General features: G+C 48.6%; 1 protein-coding gene across 1 annotated transcript; it reads left to right on the forward strand.

Annotated features, from left to right (window-relative positions):
* Positions 1-4136: 4136 nt before the first annotated feature.
* OXA1L (OXA1L mitochondrial inner membrane protein) lies at positions 4137-14878 on the forward strand. Its single transcript, XM_060281839.1, has 10 exons — positions 4137-4246; positions 6022-6171; positions 6314-6503; positions 7380-7523; positions 7821-7906; positions 8289-8453; positions 9936-10040; positions 10588-10750; positions 12642-12722; positions 14621-14878. Exons 1-10 carry the CDS (start codon positions 4157-4159, stop codon positions 14722-14724), a joined length of 1278 nt encoding a protein of 425 aa, XP_060137822.1. The 5' UTR covers positions 4137-4156; the 3' UTR covers positions 14725-14878.
* Positions 14879-16260: the final 1382 nt, after the last annotated feature.

Raw genomic sequence — 16260 nt, forward strand, 5'->3', positions numbered from 1 at the left:
ACTAATGACTTCCTAAAAATCACTGCAACCCCCCCTCCCCGCCCACAAGGTCTGGGTTGCTGTGCATAAGAGAAACCTGGTAGACAAGCAGCAGCAAGAACAGGCCCATCTGCTTCATCCAACCAAGTCTCCGTTACACATGCCAGGTCAAGTCCTCCATCCACGATCAAGTCATGGATAGCAGTGGTCTTATGAATCATTGACCTGGCATTGCACAGCAGCACCTTCAGGTCGTGTGGGTATCCCTTGCTGATTCCAGTATCCATCCGGTCAGGACCAGACCTGGAGGAAGGGATAGTCCTCAGACAACGACTGAACCTGCCTCCTCGGTAATGACATGGTCTGGTCTTAGCGTAACTCCTCCTCCTACCCATGATCACTGAGATCGGTTGTCCCAGTGCGCCCCCCCCTGTGGAATCTGCCCCAGCCATTTTGTTGGCTGGGACCCACTCCCAGGCAGCCCTGACCCCTCCCCTTAAAATCAAATTAAAACCAATACAGAAAACAAACAAACAAACAAAACAATAAAAAATAAAAACCAAAAACAATAAAAGTTACAAACACATCAAAATTACAAGCCGAGCAGCAGCGGCACTGTTTCAGGCCTCCTAGGAGCCTTAAAAGCTGTGGTGGAGTGTGGGGCCCACCCCAGCCCAAGGTGGAAAGTGGGCTTCATGGGGAGCAGTCCTCCTAAACACTCCCTGGCAGAGCAGCAGCAGCGATCCATGACGTATCCCACCCCCTCCTCCCCCCACCACCAGCTTTTCCCTGTGATTCCCCCCACCCTGTCCCGACCCATGACGTATCATGTCCCCTCTTCCCCCCACCCCCTTGGCTCATCCCTGTGATTGGTCCCACCGTGTCCTGACCAATCCCTCCCCCTCCTCCCCCCAACCCCCACCCAGGCGAGTCAGTACCGCCATTCGGCCTAGTCTGTCAAGTCTTCAGCCTAGTATGTAAACGGGAGCCAAGGTGCTGTTGAGCGGGAAGGTTTTATAGGTGCAGTACCAGTGTACTGCTGAGTGTACACTGAGTGGTGCATTCTGGACATAGCTGCCAAGTCTCCCGTTTTCCCTGGGAAATCCCCGTTTTTAAAGCCGTTTTCTGCTGTCACCCCAAATGGCGAAATATCCCGTAATTCCCCCAGATTTCTTCTGGTGCCGCTTTGACCATGTCTGGGCACCAGAAATCGGGCAGCGCCGACACTGGAAGTTGCTTCTACGCATGTCTGGACACCGGAAGTTGCTTCTACGCATGTCCCAGCATTCAGGGTCTCGAGAGGAGCGCCGCCCTTACTCAAGATGTCGACCCTTAACAAAGATGGCAGCCTTGCGCGGGCGTCACGCGCCCGACCCCTCAGTCCTCGCGAGGGCTGCGCGTGACGCTACCGGGGGTGGGGCCTAGGCAGCTTCCTCAGCGGCGTTCGGGAGAGCGTGGAGCCGGTCTGCCGTTTTCCCTGGGAAATCCCCGTTTTTAAAGCCATTTTCCGCTGTCACCCCAAATGGCGAAATATCCCGTAATTCCCCCAGATTTCTTCCGGTGCCGCTCTGCCCATGTCTGGGCACCGGAAATCGGGCAGCGCCGGCACCGGAAGTTGTTTCTACGCATGTCTGGACGTGCGTAGAAGCGACCTCCAGTACCAGCGCTGCTGATCCCGTAGTTTTCTAACCGGGACTTGGCCGCTATGGTTCTGGAACAGGGGTTTGGGGGGGGGTTGACCTGGCAGAGGTGTGGCATCTGTCTTTGAAAACCTTATAAGAGCCTTCGGACATTCACTTTGGACATAGTGTTCAAATTTGAATGCAATCGGTGAAGCGGTTTTGGAGAAAAGTGGATAGTAACCCACATGCCCAGTTTTCATTTATATATATATAGATGAGTCTTCAATATAGAGAAAGAGAACTTAAGAAAATGGTGGCTGCTGGATCAGGCTGGATCTGGTATAACAACCTGTTCTCTACGTACGTGGCCAACCAAATGCCCCACAAGCACTACCTGAGTGCAACAGCCTGGGGTGCAAATTACTGTAACATGGTTTGATTTTAAGACACTTGTAGTAAGTATGGTTACAGGTAGGTAGCCGTGTTGGTCTGGGTCGAAGTAAAATAAAAAAATTCCTTCAGTAGCACCTTAAAGACCAACTAAGTTTTTATTTTGGTATGAGCTTTCGTGTGCAAAATAAAAACTTAGTTGGTCTTTAAGGTGCTACTGAAGGAATTTTTTTATTGTAGTAAGTAGTTAAGTCCACATGAGGGCAGTAGGAGGCATCTCTGCCGAAGCTCCTGGGGAACTTCTTATTGATACACTGACTTGTGCAACACACCTGCACACACATCCATGCACACACATGGTGGGAGGTGGGGTTGGGAGTTCACAGATAAGAGTTTAAAAAAATAAAGGCTAATTATATATATAACTAAAAAAGAAGAAGGGGTGATTTTTTTTTAAAAAGGGAACAATTAAAAGGGGCAGCTTTAATTCTGCTGTGAGGACCCCGGGGCTTGGGTATTCGGTCCCTAAGTCTAAAAGAGGGGGTGTTTTTCTATGTCCATCTTTTCCCATCTCTGCAGAATGTGAATAGGACAACAAGGTTTTAGTTTAGAAAACTCTGGATGAAAGTGTCAAGATCAAAGGGGCTCCTCCAGACTTTGCTCTCTGCTGCCCTCCTGTGCCCTTTCCTAAGAATGCACTCGGTTCCTCAACGGAGTTGGTTCCAAAACGTGGCTTCCAGCTCAGCACTGCTGTTAACAAATACGACTTCGTACCGGTATTAGCAAATATGAGGTCTTTTCCAAGTGTATCCATGTAAAATCATCATCGTCCCTGGGATTACAGTGGGCAATAAATTGAGATGATAACAGTAATCATAATAACAACAAAATAAAAAATTCCTTCAGTAGCACTTTTAAGACCAACTAAGTTTTTATTTTGGTATGAGCTTTCTTGTGCATGCACACTTCATCAGATACACTACAACTTCTGTTTCAGTGTATCTGATGAAGTGTGCATGCAACCGAAAGCTCATACCAAAATAAAAACTTAGTTGGTCTTTAAGGTGCTACTGAAGGAATTTTTTTATTTTGCTTCGACTCAGACCAACACGGCTACCTACCTGTAACCATAATAACAACAGTGTGATTTTGTAAAACATGAGGTTTTATTAAATGTATTTGTTTTGAGACTGCAGGTTTTATTTCTATTTTGATCAGTTTGACGTCAACTTGTTTTAACAGTTTTTATTGGGATTTGAATTGAATATTTTTTGCGTAAACTGCTTAAATGTGTGTGCGTATTTAAATTAAGCGTTATATAATTATTGCGAAAATAAAGTAAAATTAAACACGTGCTAAACCTGACCAAGCTCTGTCCCAATCAGCGAAGATACTTGGTTTTTTTAAATAATAAAAAACACCTTTCTCCCAAAACGGTTCTCTGCTGCCTCCTTGTGGCCTTTTCCAAGAAAGGGCGGGATTTGTCCATATACAGCAGGCATCCCCAAACTGCGGCCCTCCATATGTTTTGGCCTACAACTCCCCTGATCCCTAGCTAACAGGACCAGTGGTCAGGGAAGATAGGAATTGTAGTCCAAAACATCTGGAGGGCCGAAGTTTGGGGATGCCTGATATACAGTACAGTAGCATCTTGAAGACTTGGTTGTTGTTGCATTTGCCCACATATATTATGGCGATACGCGGCGCCACTGCCCAAAGTAAATATGACCGCACTTCCTCTTTTCCCACATCGCCCATAACCAACATGGCCAAGCTTCCGCTTTTTCTAATATTGCCCGGAACCAACATGGCCGCATCAGCCACAACACCTCTCACCCACTGCTAAACTGAAGAACAGCATCACTCTTTTTAAACATGGCCACAGCCCACTTTGCTCTAGTCCCTCCCTTTTTTTAACATAGCCGGGAAAAGAATCGACTGGCGCCTCCCTTTCAGCGGTTCAGCGTGGTTCTCCCACACACACTCCATGGCTCCTGCGCCCGAAACCAAAAAAGAGGAACTTCAGGGTCTCGAGAGGAGCGTTGCCCTTACTCAAGATGTCGACCCTTAACAAAGATGGCAGCCTTGCGCGGACGTCACGCGCCCGACCCCTCAGTCCTCGCGAGGGCTGCGCGTGACGCTACCGGGGGTGGGGCCGAGGAGCGATGGCGGCTTCCGCAGCGGCGTTCGGGAGAGCGTGGAGCCGGTCTGGGCTCCCGAGGAAGATACCCCTCGCGGGGAGCCTCCGTAGGCAGGTGGGTGATCCAGGGAAGCGGGCGCCAGGCCTCTGCGGCGCTGCCCTGGCCTCGGGGGTCATGACCTTGCGGGCCGGAACCCGAGGGACTAGCAGCTTGGTGCTGTTTCCTTGGAGGGGGAGCGTCGCCTGGTTGGTTTTCTCCTGCCGCGCAGCTGTTGAAGAAGCCCGGGAGACCGTTTCTTTTGTGGCAGGGGGGATGAGGACGGGGACGAGGACTTTCTTGGGTCCCCGGATGTTGGTGGACTACAACTCCCATCACCCCTAGCGAGCACGACCAGTAGTCAGGGATTGTGGGAATTGTAGTCCCACAACACCTGGGGAGCCGAGGTTGAGAGAGAGGCCAGGGTTAAGTCCAGCTGGGGTGTAAAGAGTCTTTGGCCTTCGGGGCAGGTTGAAGAGATCTCAATGAATATACTAACAGTCTGAACAATTGATGTATTTAATAAACATTTGCCGTATTATATTAGGGAGGGTATTCAAACAGGCCAGAGCTGCCTTGGCAGATATTTGTGAAACATGTGAAAATGGCATGGATTACGTGGCGCTATATTGACGGAGGGGTTGTGTGCAGCCCCTTCTTCTTTCCTCCTTTTAGCTCATTTCATATGTTTGTATTCCTTCTATGAAGCGCAAGACACGCTTGCCTTTTATTTGTTTCCTAAAACCTATACAACCGCTTGATTGTAAAAAGAAAACCTCAAAGCAGTTTACAAATGTACAACTGTGCTATAAAACATACAAAGGTTAAAATGCTGGGGGGAGAAATTAAAATTGCTTCAACCTCATAAGCACCTGGGTAGATTTATCTATATTATGTATATTAGTTACATCTGCTGTCCATCAAAATATGATTCACCCTTTCTGCCCTATTGTGTTTTATTGCTTTCTAAGCTATGTCCAGAATTAATAGATTATTAATATATGTGTGTAGATAGAAAAAGAAGCAGTTATGTTGTTGTTCAGTCGTTTAGTCGTGTCTGACTCTTCGTGACCCCATGGACCATAGCACACCAGGCACTCCTTTCTTCCACTGCCTCCCGCAGTTTGGTCAAACTCATGTTCGTAGCTTCAAGAACACTGTCTAACCATCTCGTCCTCTGTTGTCCCCTTCTCCTAGTGCCCTCAATCTTTCCCAACATCAGGGTCTGTTCCAAGGATTCTTCTCTTCTCATGAGGTGGCCAAAGTATTGGAGCCTCAGCTTCAGGATCTGTCCTTCCAGTGAGCACTCAGGGCTGATTTCCTTAAGAATGGATAGGTTTGATCTTCTTGCAGTCCATGGGACTCTCAAGAGTCTCCTCCAGCACCATAATTCAAAAATAGATAGAAAAAGAAGCAGTTATAAAATTATATAAATATACATATTAAATGCACACAGTGGCATACTTGCTTCTAAAACGTTCCCCAGTTTATTCTCAAAAACCCTGTGAAGTAGGTTAGAATGAGAGACTTTGGTTACCCAAAGTTGCTCCACCCAACCCAAAATAATTTTTAAACGTCAAACTATGAATACACCCTGATCCCTAAAACTTGCACAAGCGAGAAAATGGTTTTACAACTGGATTTTGATTCCCTGTCAATTTATAGTGGTTTCCGCTCCCCCTCCGAACCAGAATCAGACGGCAGTGATAAGAGAGCTGAACACTTCAGTTTATGAACAGATTTCCGGAACCAATTGTGTTCATAAACCGAGGTACCACTGTATATCACAGAAGTAGTCATCTTCCTAGCAAGTGCCATTGTCAGGATGCTGATTCTCAGAACTTGCCTTCCAGATCCACAGAACGTCCGTCCCGTTCACGTGGCTCAGAGTTAAATCTCCTTTTGCCCCTCACCCGCGTCCTCAAAACGGCTGCCATGTTCTCCTGCTGAGGCCAACAAACAGGTGTCAGAGCACGGCAGCTGCTGCTGCTGCTGGCACACAGGTAAGAGCAGCATGGTTGTGAAATTTGGAAGGTGACGGTGGAGGGTTGCAAATGAAGGTAGCGAAGAGAACCTAGCAGTTGGGGGCTGAGAGCATTCACATTAGTCAATGCTAACTTACTTTCCTGCCTCTTCCTTCTTCAGGTTCTTCAGCCTGTATCCTCCCCGCCACTAGAGGGTGCGCTCTCTGCAGGGGACCTTGCCCAGGCTGTCCAAGAGCAGAGTTTTGCAGAGCTGGGCCTGGGGTCCCACACTCCGGTGGGTCTGATCCAGAACTTTTTGGAGTCCCTCCATGTGGATATAGGGCTGCCATGGTGGGGAGCCATCGTGACAGGTGAAGGGGCCTGCTGTATTTGGGAAGCGGGTGGAGATTTAGATATACCTTTGGGCTGGCAGAGAGCATCATCAGAGTGGGCACTTTGGCCCCGTGACTTGGACACTGCTGCCAGCAGGGGCCAGAGCTTGGCAACAGAGTGCTTAGCACTTGGCGGGTTTCATGCTCTTGCCAAAAATTGTGCACAGCCCGGAGAGAGACAAGGCTATACACACACACCCCAAACACAAACTTTGTACCTCAAGCTCAGTTCCCTAGAGCATCTCTTGTTAAACGACAAGCTAACTGGTGCAGATGAGAGAGAAGCCTCTCTGCCGAAGATTCTGGGGAGCTGCTGCCAGCCAGAGCAGGCAGTATTGGGCTGGATAGACAAGTAGCGTGATGCAGTGCTAAGGCAGCTCTGGAGCACAGCAGGAAACGTTCAACCCGTTCTCTGAAATGGAAACCGCAGCTGAACTTTGGGCACTGGGGCCAAATTCAGCTTTCCAAGCTTCTCTCTGCACCCCTCAGGACTCCTTCCCCAAAGCCCACACACCCTTACCTGCCCTGCTCCACATTTTCCCTCGTTCTTTGGCTTGACTGGAATGTGTCCTCTAGCTCGCTTGGAGAGGTGTGATGTAGAAAACCTCTGGGTTTAATAAGACAGGCTAGGAACCAAAATTTGTGGCCCCCTAATGATCACCACTACTGCCTTCTGGGTAAACGATGCCTTCAGCCTCTGCAGGAGAAGTTCACCCACCTACCCCTTTTGCACAAGCCTCCCAACAGAAGTTCTGGGTAAGGTAGCGATTTCTGGAATTGCATTGTGGGTGACATCGCGGCCATTGCACTTGAGAGTAACGGGTATCCTCCTCTCTCCCATGCCAAACTCCTCAGGGACGCTTGTGGCCCGTTGCTTGGTTTTCCCGCTCATCGTGAAGGGCCAGCGGGAGGCAGTGAAGCTCAACAACCACATGCCGCAGATTTCAGAGCTGACCGCCCGCATGAACGAGGCCAAGAACTCGGGGAACAAATTTGAGTGTGAGTTGGACGGTGTATGGGGCAAAGGGCTCTGGGGGGAAAGGGCACAGCTGGGGTTGCAAACAAACCACATTGGAAGGGACCACGTTGAATGAATCGGGGAGGGGGTGCTTGGGTTGCTAGGATGAGACAAGGCTGGGGAGGCAGACAGTGGAGCTCTCAAGGAATAGGGTTGCCCCACATGATGTCACCTGTTGGGACCTGATCTATAGGGGAGGGCAAGGGGCTTGTAGAAGGAGATTGTGGGTGATAATCTACTTTGCCTTCCCCGCAAATCATTCCGCTTTTCTCCCGCAGTTGCCAAAGCTTATACAGACCTGAACCTCTACCAGAAAACCCACGATGTCAACCCGCTACGAGGGTTTCTCGTGCCCTTGGTCCAAGTGAGTCTCTGCCCCACTGCTAGGCTGGCTTGTTTTTGTTCTGTTTTTATGAATTTACATCCTGCCCTTTGCCTGTAGACTTCACAGCAATGAATGCAAGCTTACCAGATATGAAAGTCAGTTGAAAGAAGCTTCTCACCCCAAATTTCATGTCTGTGTTGTTCGTTTATTTATCGCTCGCTGTATTTATTTGCCGCTTTTTACGCTGGGGTGCCCTGAAGTGATTTGTGCGACACAAATAGAAATTGCCGGGGACGGGCGGACCATGAAAGCATTAATAAATATAAATGTTTGAATTGTGTGTGTGGTATTTAAATATTACTCCCAGTTCTGCCTCCTCCCCTTCTCACACTCATCCTCTATCCCTTCCTCTCTCTCTCAGGCACCCATTTTCATCTCGTTCTTCATTGCCCTGCGCAAAATGGCGGAGCTCCCTGTGCCCAGCCTTCAAACTGGGGGTCTGTGGTGGTTCTCTGATCTCACGGCTGCCGATCCCTACTATGTCTTGCCCCTGACAGTGACTGTCACCATGTGGGCCATCTTGGAGGTGAGTCTTTGGGTCCCTCCAGGGGTCCTTCTTATACTGCATCCATGGATACAATGGATTTTGACTGGGGAGGTGGAGCCAACTGCCTGCCCACGTGTGACGTCACATCGATGTCAAATTTGGCTCATGTGGCCAATCCGGTTAAGAATCTGGCCTATGGAGCCGATAAGGTTCTCCACCGCTGGTGTAGAGGAAATAGGTTAGGGAGATCCTTATTCTCCCTCTCCATAACGCTTGAATTCATGGCTGAACGTTTGAACTTACAGTTCTGGAAGCCTTCATAAGAGAGCTGCTCCAGAGGAAAAACTGGGAGGGGAGAGAGACTTTCTGTTCCTCATTAGGCAATGGCTTTTCCACCTGCCTTGCCCCTCCCAGCCTTTCCCAGACTATGACTGTGAGAACAGCAGCAGCAGCAGCTGGGAAGAGAGGAAGGAGTTCAGGGATATTTAAAATTTAAAAAATAGCTTTAAAAGTTGTGCTTCTTTGTTTCTCAATCGGATCCTTTTGCATGCTTTTGTATGTTTTGGGGCATTTTATGAGTTGTGATTTGCTGTTATTTTTATTGATTACAGATTGGTAATTCTTTGTTGTGGTTGAACTGTTTAATTATTATTTGCTGGTGTTTAATTTTGCTGTTTACTATTAAATTCTGATGGGATTGTTGAATGTTGCTTTGTTTGATATAAGTGGCTGATTTTAAAGTTACTGTGAGTTTTATATTGGATCAGGTTGTTACTGTTTGATGTTTTATTATGTTTTTATGTCTTGGAAGCCGCCCACAGTGGCTTGGGCAACCCAGCCAGATGGGCGGGGTATAAATGAAATATTATTATTATTTGTTTGTTTGTTTATTGACAGGCAAAGGAAAGTGTTTTTTTCACACAGTGCATAGTTAGGCATTGGATTCTGCAAGAGGCAATGATGGGGGGGATTAAGAGAGGTTTGTGGAGAACAAACCTCTCTGTGGGTACTAGCCCCTATGCTGTGGGGGCAGAAGGTGTGGGGAAGGCAACTGAATTAGTGGACCGATGAAGAAATTTGAGGTGTCTGCATATCACAGAACAAATAGGAAATAAAGAGACCAGAGGCCTCATGGGCTCTGAAACCAGATGTTTCAGACTGGACCAGATGTGTGAATTGGTTTGGTGCCCCTAATATTATGGGTCTGTATTAGACAGGGGTAGACCCAAAGGAGATCATAAGGAACGTTCGGAATTTGCTTTATCCCAAAATAAAGTGGGGGGGGGTTGGGGCCTAGATAATAAGGCTGCAGTGAACCTCCTAAAGCCAGTTGTTGGAGGGATGGGGTGCACTGCCAAGGGCGAGAGAGGCTGTGGCTACCTCTGGATCCTGTCCATCACTAGAAATTCCCCCCACAATTTCAGAATTCCTGCTTGGCAGAAAACCTCATGTAGGAAAGGACAACGCAGTGAAAAATGGGGGAAATGGCAGGAGGGTTAACAGTGTCCACCTTCTCTGCAGCTAGGAGCAGAATCCGGAGTGGCGAACCCGAACCTCCACATTATGAAAACAGTTTTCCGGGTGATGCCACTTGTTATCCTGCCTCTCACGATCTCCTTCCCGACGGTGAGACGCTGCCGCAGGCAGATTGCAATTGCTTTTATGTATTCCCTATGAAACATCTCGTGGCCAGTTCTGACTTGCCCTGCGCTAACCCATGTTCCTTCGTCTCAGCCTTGGCCCCCCCGTTCGGTTCAGAAACCTGCAATTTAGCCTGCACAGTCCAAGAGAAACAAAAAGAGTGTAAATAAAGCTTCAGCTGGATCTGTTCCTCTGTGGCCGGTGCAGGGGGTACTGTGCCCTCCAGATGTTGCCGAACTACAACTCCCATCATTCTTTGCCATCGGCTATGCTTGCTTGGGCAGATGGGAGCTGTGGGCAAGTACAAAGGGGACTTTCCTGAACTTTCATCACACGGGGGGGCGGGGGCAAAACGCCTTTTCCTGTGGGGCTGCTGTTCCCACTTCCTCCCCGCTGACCCTCAATTCTCCAGCACCTCTCATGCCACGGGGCAGCTATCCTGTTGCAACAGGGTGGGCCACGTTCTATACGAACTTCCCCACGTGCAGTGAATGAAGGGGGTCTTTGAGTCTCTCTCTTTCCCTCCCTGCAGGTCATTTTCACCTACTGGCTGACATCCAACCTCTTCTCGCTGGTGCAAGTGGCCTTTCTGCGGTTGCCTGCAGTTCGCACCCGACTTGGCATCCCCGACCGGGTGCAGCACGACCCCAGCGTCCTGCCTGCTCAGGGAGGCTTCATAAAGAGCTTCAAGAAAGGTGATTAAGGCAGCACGTTGTCTGAGATGCAGGAAGGATAGTGGTGTTTTTTTAAATGCACATTTTTACAATGTCCTACAGTTATTAAAGTGAGGAGGAATTAAAGAACCTTTTAATGAGGGTGAAAGAGGAGAGCGCAAAATATGGTCTGAAGCTCAACATCAAAAAACCCAAGATCATGGCCACTGGTCCCATCACCTCCTGGCAAATAGAAGGGGAGGAAATGGAGGCAGTGAGAGATTTTACTTTCTTGGGCTCCTTGATCACTGCAGATGGTGACAGCAGTCACGAAATTAAAAGACGCCTGCTTCTTGGGAGAAAAACAATGACAAACCTAGACAGCATCTTAAAAAGCAGAGACATCACCTTGCCAACAAAGGCCCGTATAGTTAAAGCTATGGTTTTCCCAGTAGTGATGTATGGAAGTAAGAGCTGGACCATAAAGAAGGCTGATCGCCGAAGAATTGATGCTTTTGAATTATGGTGCTGGAGGAGACTCTTGGGAGTCCCATGGACTGCAAGAAGATCAAACCTATCCATTCTGAAGGAAATCAGCCCTGAGTGCTCCCTGGAAGGACAGATCGTGAAGCTGAGGCTCCAATACTTTGGCCACCTCATGAGAAGAGAAGAATCCTTGGAAAAGACCCTGATGTTGGGAAAGATTGAGGGCACTAGGAGAAGGGGACGACAGAGGACGAGATGGTTGGACAGTGTTCTCGAAGCTACGAACATGAGTTTGACCAAACTGCGGGAGGCAGCGCAAGACAGGAGTGCCTGGCGTGCTATGGTCCATGGGGTCACAAAGAGTCGGACATGACTAAACAACAACAACAACAGTTATTAGGTTTGGGGAGGAATGAGCAGATTATATCAATATGACTGTGCTGGAAAAGTTAAAATTTTCAGAGGAAATTTTTTTTGAACTACATATGAAGTTTGATAACTGGGAAACATAAATGGTCGTTGCCCGTAGTAGGTTAAAAATAAACATATTTGTACAGTGGTACCTCGACATACGAAGCCGACAACCCCGGAAGTCTTTTCGTTGCGCCGCTTCCGCGCGCGCATTCTGTGCCTGCGCAGAAGCGCAAAATCACGCGTGCGCAGAACAGGCGCTTCGACATCTGAAAACCTCGACTTACGAAGAGCGCCGCAGAACGGATCGTCTTTGTAAGTCGAGGTACCACTGTATTGGGATGGTAATAATAAGTAGATAAATAGGTACTGCTCCGGCGGGAAGGTAAATGGCGTTTCCATGTGCTGCTTTGGTTTCGCCAAAGGCAGCTTAGTCATGCTGGCCACATGACCCGGAAAAACTGACTGCGGAAGCAGACAAACGCCTGCTCCCTCAGCCTTTAAAGCGAGATGAGCACCGCAACCCCAGAGTTGTTCATGACTAGACTTAATTGTCAGGGGTCCTTTTACCTTTACCTTTAATACCCATATAGTCATACCTTGCTTTTTGAACAGCTTAGTTCTCGAACATTTTGGCTCCCAAACACCGCAAATCCAGAAGTGACTGTTTTGGCTTGCAAATTGTTTTTGGAAGCCGAACATCCAAACATCCTGCAGCCAATCAGAAGCCGCGCTTTGGTTTCTGAACATTTTGGAAATTGAGCGGACTTCCGGAACAGATTCCATTCGACTTCCAAGATACTAGATAATATACTAGATAAGTATATGCAGAACTGTAATTGTTAGCTCTCACAATGATATAGTATACCTTTTCCCACTTTTTATTTTTACTTAAAAACAGACAACAAAAAAGAAAGCTGACTTGGGAGGAGCAGGGTGGCCAAAGGTGGCTGTGGCGCAAGGGAGGGGATAAGGGCTTCTCAAAGGCCTCCAGCTCCTAGGGGGTTAACTTACTTGCGTCTCCACCCCCTTCCAGGCTGGAAAAATGCACAGGTGGCTCGGCAGATGGAAGAGAGGGAGCAGCGCATCAAAAACCACCTGAATTTGGCAGCTAAGGGTAAGTCTACCGCACCCCCTCGCCCTCTCCTGCCGCCATCCACGACCACCAGGCATGTGTGTGATCCTTTTCCTGCAGGGAGGAGGAAATCCTGGGATGGGTTTTTCCCTCCACTTGCTCTGCCCGGCAAGTCAATGTGCAAATATAATAATAATAATAATAATAATAATAATAATAATAATAATAATAATTTATTATTTATACCTCGCACATCTGGCCAGGTTCCCCCAGCCACTCTGGGCGGCTTCCAACCGAATATTAAAAACAGTACAGCATCAAAACATTAAAAACTTCCCTAAACAGGGCCGCCTTCAGTTGTCTTCTAAAAGTAAAATAGTTGCTTATTGCCTTGACATCTGCTGGGAGGGCGTTCCACAGGGCGGGTGCCACTACCGAGAAGGCCCTTTGTCTGGTTCCCTGTAACCTCACTTTTCGCAATGAGGGAACCACCAGAAGGCCCTCGGTGCTGGATCTCAGTGTCGGGGCTGAATGATGGGGGTTTAGATGCTCCTTCAGGTCTACGGGACCGAGGCCATTTAGGGCTTTAAAGGTCAGCACCAACACTTTGAATTGTGCTCGGAACCGTACTGGGAGCCAGTGGAGATCTCTCAGGACCAGTGTTATATGGTCCCGGCAGCCACTCCCAGTCACTACTCCAGCTGCCGCATTCTGGATTAATTGCAGTTTCCAGGTCACCTTCAAAGGTAGCCCCACGTAGAGCCCCAAATCAGAGGTCACTACCTTTCCCAGTTCTCTGCTGTCATTTCATCACTTGAGAAGAGGCAGTTATCTCAGGGTGGCTCTCCTGGCCCTTTCTCCTATTCATAAGTTAGCGGTTCCTCGCCTTCAACTAATTGACATTGATTTCACTCAGGCCTCTGCAGTTGTGTTAGCAACTGTGGGAAGGTCGGCTTTTTCAATGTTTTTTCAATGCTAGAAACCTTTTTCAAGGTTTTTTCAATGCTAGAAGCTAAGAAAGAAAGAAAGAAAGAAAGAAAGAAAGAAAGAAAGAAAGAAAGAAAGAAAGAAAGAAAGAAAGAAAGAAAGAAATCTTGTGCTAAGGACCTGTTTTTGCCATCAGAATAAGTTTTGCAAATTACACATGGGCTTTTTTGATCCTACATAATGTAATTCTGCCCCCTACATCTTAAAAACATGGTACTGTAGGGCAGGGGAGGTGTACAGAAAGGGCAGCCGAAATCATTTGGGGTGGGACGGGACTGGCTGCTTCATCTGAGCCACCTTCCTTCTTAGAAAAGCCTGCAGTATTTGTGGCTTTTCAGCTGAGCAAAATGGCAACTTAAGATATGAGCAAGGAGGCGTGATCGAGGTTTGGGTTGGAGAGAGTAAGTTTCTCTCACACACAATTAACAGAAAATCGGGATAGACCAGTGAAACTGACTTTGTGGTAGCTTCAGGACAGGCAGAAGAACTCGTAGCGCATCCTTAACCTATGGAACTCACTGCCACAAGATGCATTGTGGGCTAGTAGCCAAGACAGGGGCTGGGGTATCTCTGCACCACCAGTTCAGAGTGGGCTCCCAGCTCCCCTCATTCCATACCATCAGTCATTCTGGCTTGGGATAGTAGGACTTGGGGAAGGGCTTCAGGTTGCCCACCGCTTTGGTCCATCCTTCGGAGTCAGGATGCCACTGTATCCTGTTAGGGAACATGAGCAGGGAGGGGGACTCGCCTTCAGACCCTATTTCTGGGACTCCCAGATGTGTGAGGTTGGCCAAGAGGGTGGTGGACTGGGTAGGCAGTTGTTCTGATCATTCAGCCTGGCTCTGCTTGTGTTTATTCTGTTCTCAACGCAGTTCCCAGGTGGGGGCTGACAAGTCTCCTTGCCCACTTTGCGAAAACAAACTAACGAAACGGTGGGCTTCTCTTCCACTCAGGGCCGCTGCGCCAGACCTTTTCCCACAATCCTTTGGAGCAGCACCAGCCGGGTCCTGCGAAGCCGCCGCCACGAAAGAGACCCTGGGAGGACACGTTAGGCTGAGCGGCGAACACCATCAAACCAAAAGACTTTGCACAGGGGAAAGAGCCTCCTTCCCTTTCCCGCCTCCCCACCCCTGGCCCACTCCTTTGTTTTCTGAGATTAGGTAATAAAAGGATGTGGAACTTCCTCTTCCCAAGTTTCGTGCTTCCCAGATTTTTCTCCCCGACTCAAGCTCACTTTTTCTCCCGCAAAGTTTCCACATGGGAATGTAGACAGACAGAACCTGCAGGAGTTGTAAGCCTCTGAATTTGGGATGGAGGAACCCTCTAGATCAGGCATCCCCAAACTTCGGCCTTCCAGATGTTTTGGACTAAAATTCCCATCTTCCCCGACCACTGGTCCTATTAGCTAGGGATCATGGGAGTTGTAGGCCAAAACATCTGGAGGGCCACAGTTTGGGGATGCCTGCTCTAGATGATGTTAAACTCCTGCTTCCAGCAGCCCCCAGGTTAAAGGTCAGGAATGATGGGAGTTGTAGTTTCAAAAGGTCAGGTGGGACATAGGTTCCCTATCCTTTTTCTGGATACCGGAAGTGTGGGCTGCGAGAACGGAGCCCAACCCAGGAGGGGGCTGTTGCCTTATATGCCTCATTTGTTGGCTCCCCGGGCAACACCCAATCAATGAGACGCAAGACTAGTACAACAAACTCCTTGGTCTGATCCAGCTAGGGGTCTTCTCTTGTAGTCCTGGCATGCCAGATCCCTGCTCTCTCTTTCAGAGGGATTAAAGCGAAGCTTTGCTCTTCCAAAACCATCTTAGGCCATGAGCCCTTGGGTGATAATAATATAAAGAGCCCTGCGTTTGGTGAAAGATTCCTGTGTGGCGGGGTTGGACTAGGTGACCCTCATGGTCCCTGCCAACCCTATGATTCTATTATTTTGGAGGTTCAGAAAAGAGCAACCGAAATGATCAAGGAGAAGGAGCACTTGGTTTACAGAAGAGGTGAGTGAGAGGTGACCGAGAAAAGGTTTTCTCCCTCGTTCGTAACACTAGACTCTCGTGGAAACCCAGTGGAGCGAAATGTCAAAAGATTCAAGGACAGATAAAGTTCTACTTCACACAGCGGATAGTTAAACTATGAAACTCACTGCCGCAGGAGGCAGTGATGGTTTTTTAAAGTGTATTAGGCGAGGATAAGACTATCCATGGCTGCTGGCTGCTTCTGGATACCAGCTGTTGGAAAGGGGAGGAGAGAGTGCTCTTGCACTCAGCTCCCAAAGCCACCAGTGAGAACAGGATGCTGCACAAGATAGGCCATGGGCCTGATCCACAAGGCTCATCTTTTGTACATTCTGCATATACTTGCATTCCAGTGGACTCTAGGAGGAATAGGTTTGGCAGGCTGTGAAAAAGGGTTCACTGAGAAGAAAACGAAAGCAAGGAGGGGAGGGACTCAAGGAAGGAGGCGGCAAAACCTAAGCGTGGACAGGAAGGGGCAGAGCTCTGAGCTAGAGCATCTGCCTTGCATGCGGGAGGTCGCAAGTTCAATCCCCAGGGAGAGAATTCTGCCAAGCCACTGCCAGTCAGCAGAGACAG

The sequence above is a fragment of the Zootoca vivipara genome, chromosome 13 (genome assembly GCF_963506605.1).
Source record: "Zootoca vivipara chromosome 13, rZooViv1.1, whole genome shotgun sequence".
Lineage (NCBI taxonomy): Eukaryota > Metazoa > Chordata > Lepidosauria > Squamata > Lacertidae > Zootoca > Zootoca vivipara.

Bases quoted from the DNA above. Each gene is read 5' to 3' on its own strand.
- OXA1L (XM_060281839.1), top strand. From the start codon at position 4,157: ATGGCGGCTTCCGCAGCGGCGTTCGGGAGAGCGTGGAGCCGGTCTGGG. The intron at 7,524-7,820 runs GTGAGTTGGACG...TTTCTCCCGCAG, and splicing joins CTCGGGGAACAAATTTGAGT to TTGCCAAAGCTTATACAGAC. The intron at 7,907-8,288 runs GTGAGTCTCTGC...TCTCTCTCTCAG, and splicing joins TTCTCGTGCCCTTGGTCCAA to GCACCCATTTTCATCTCGTT.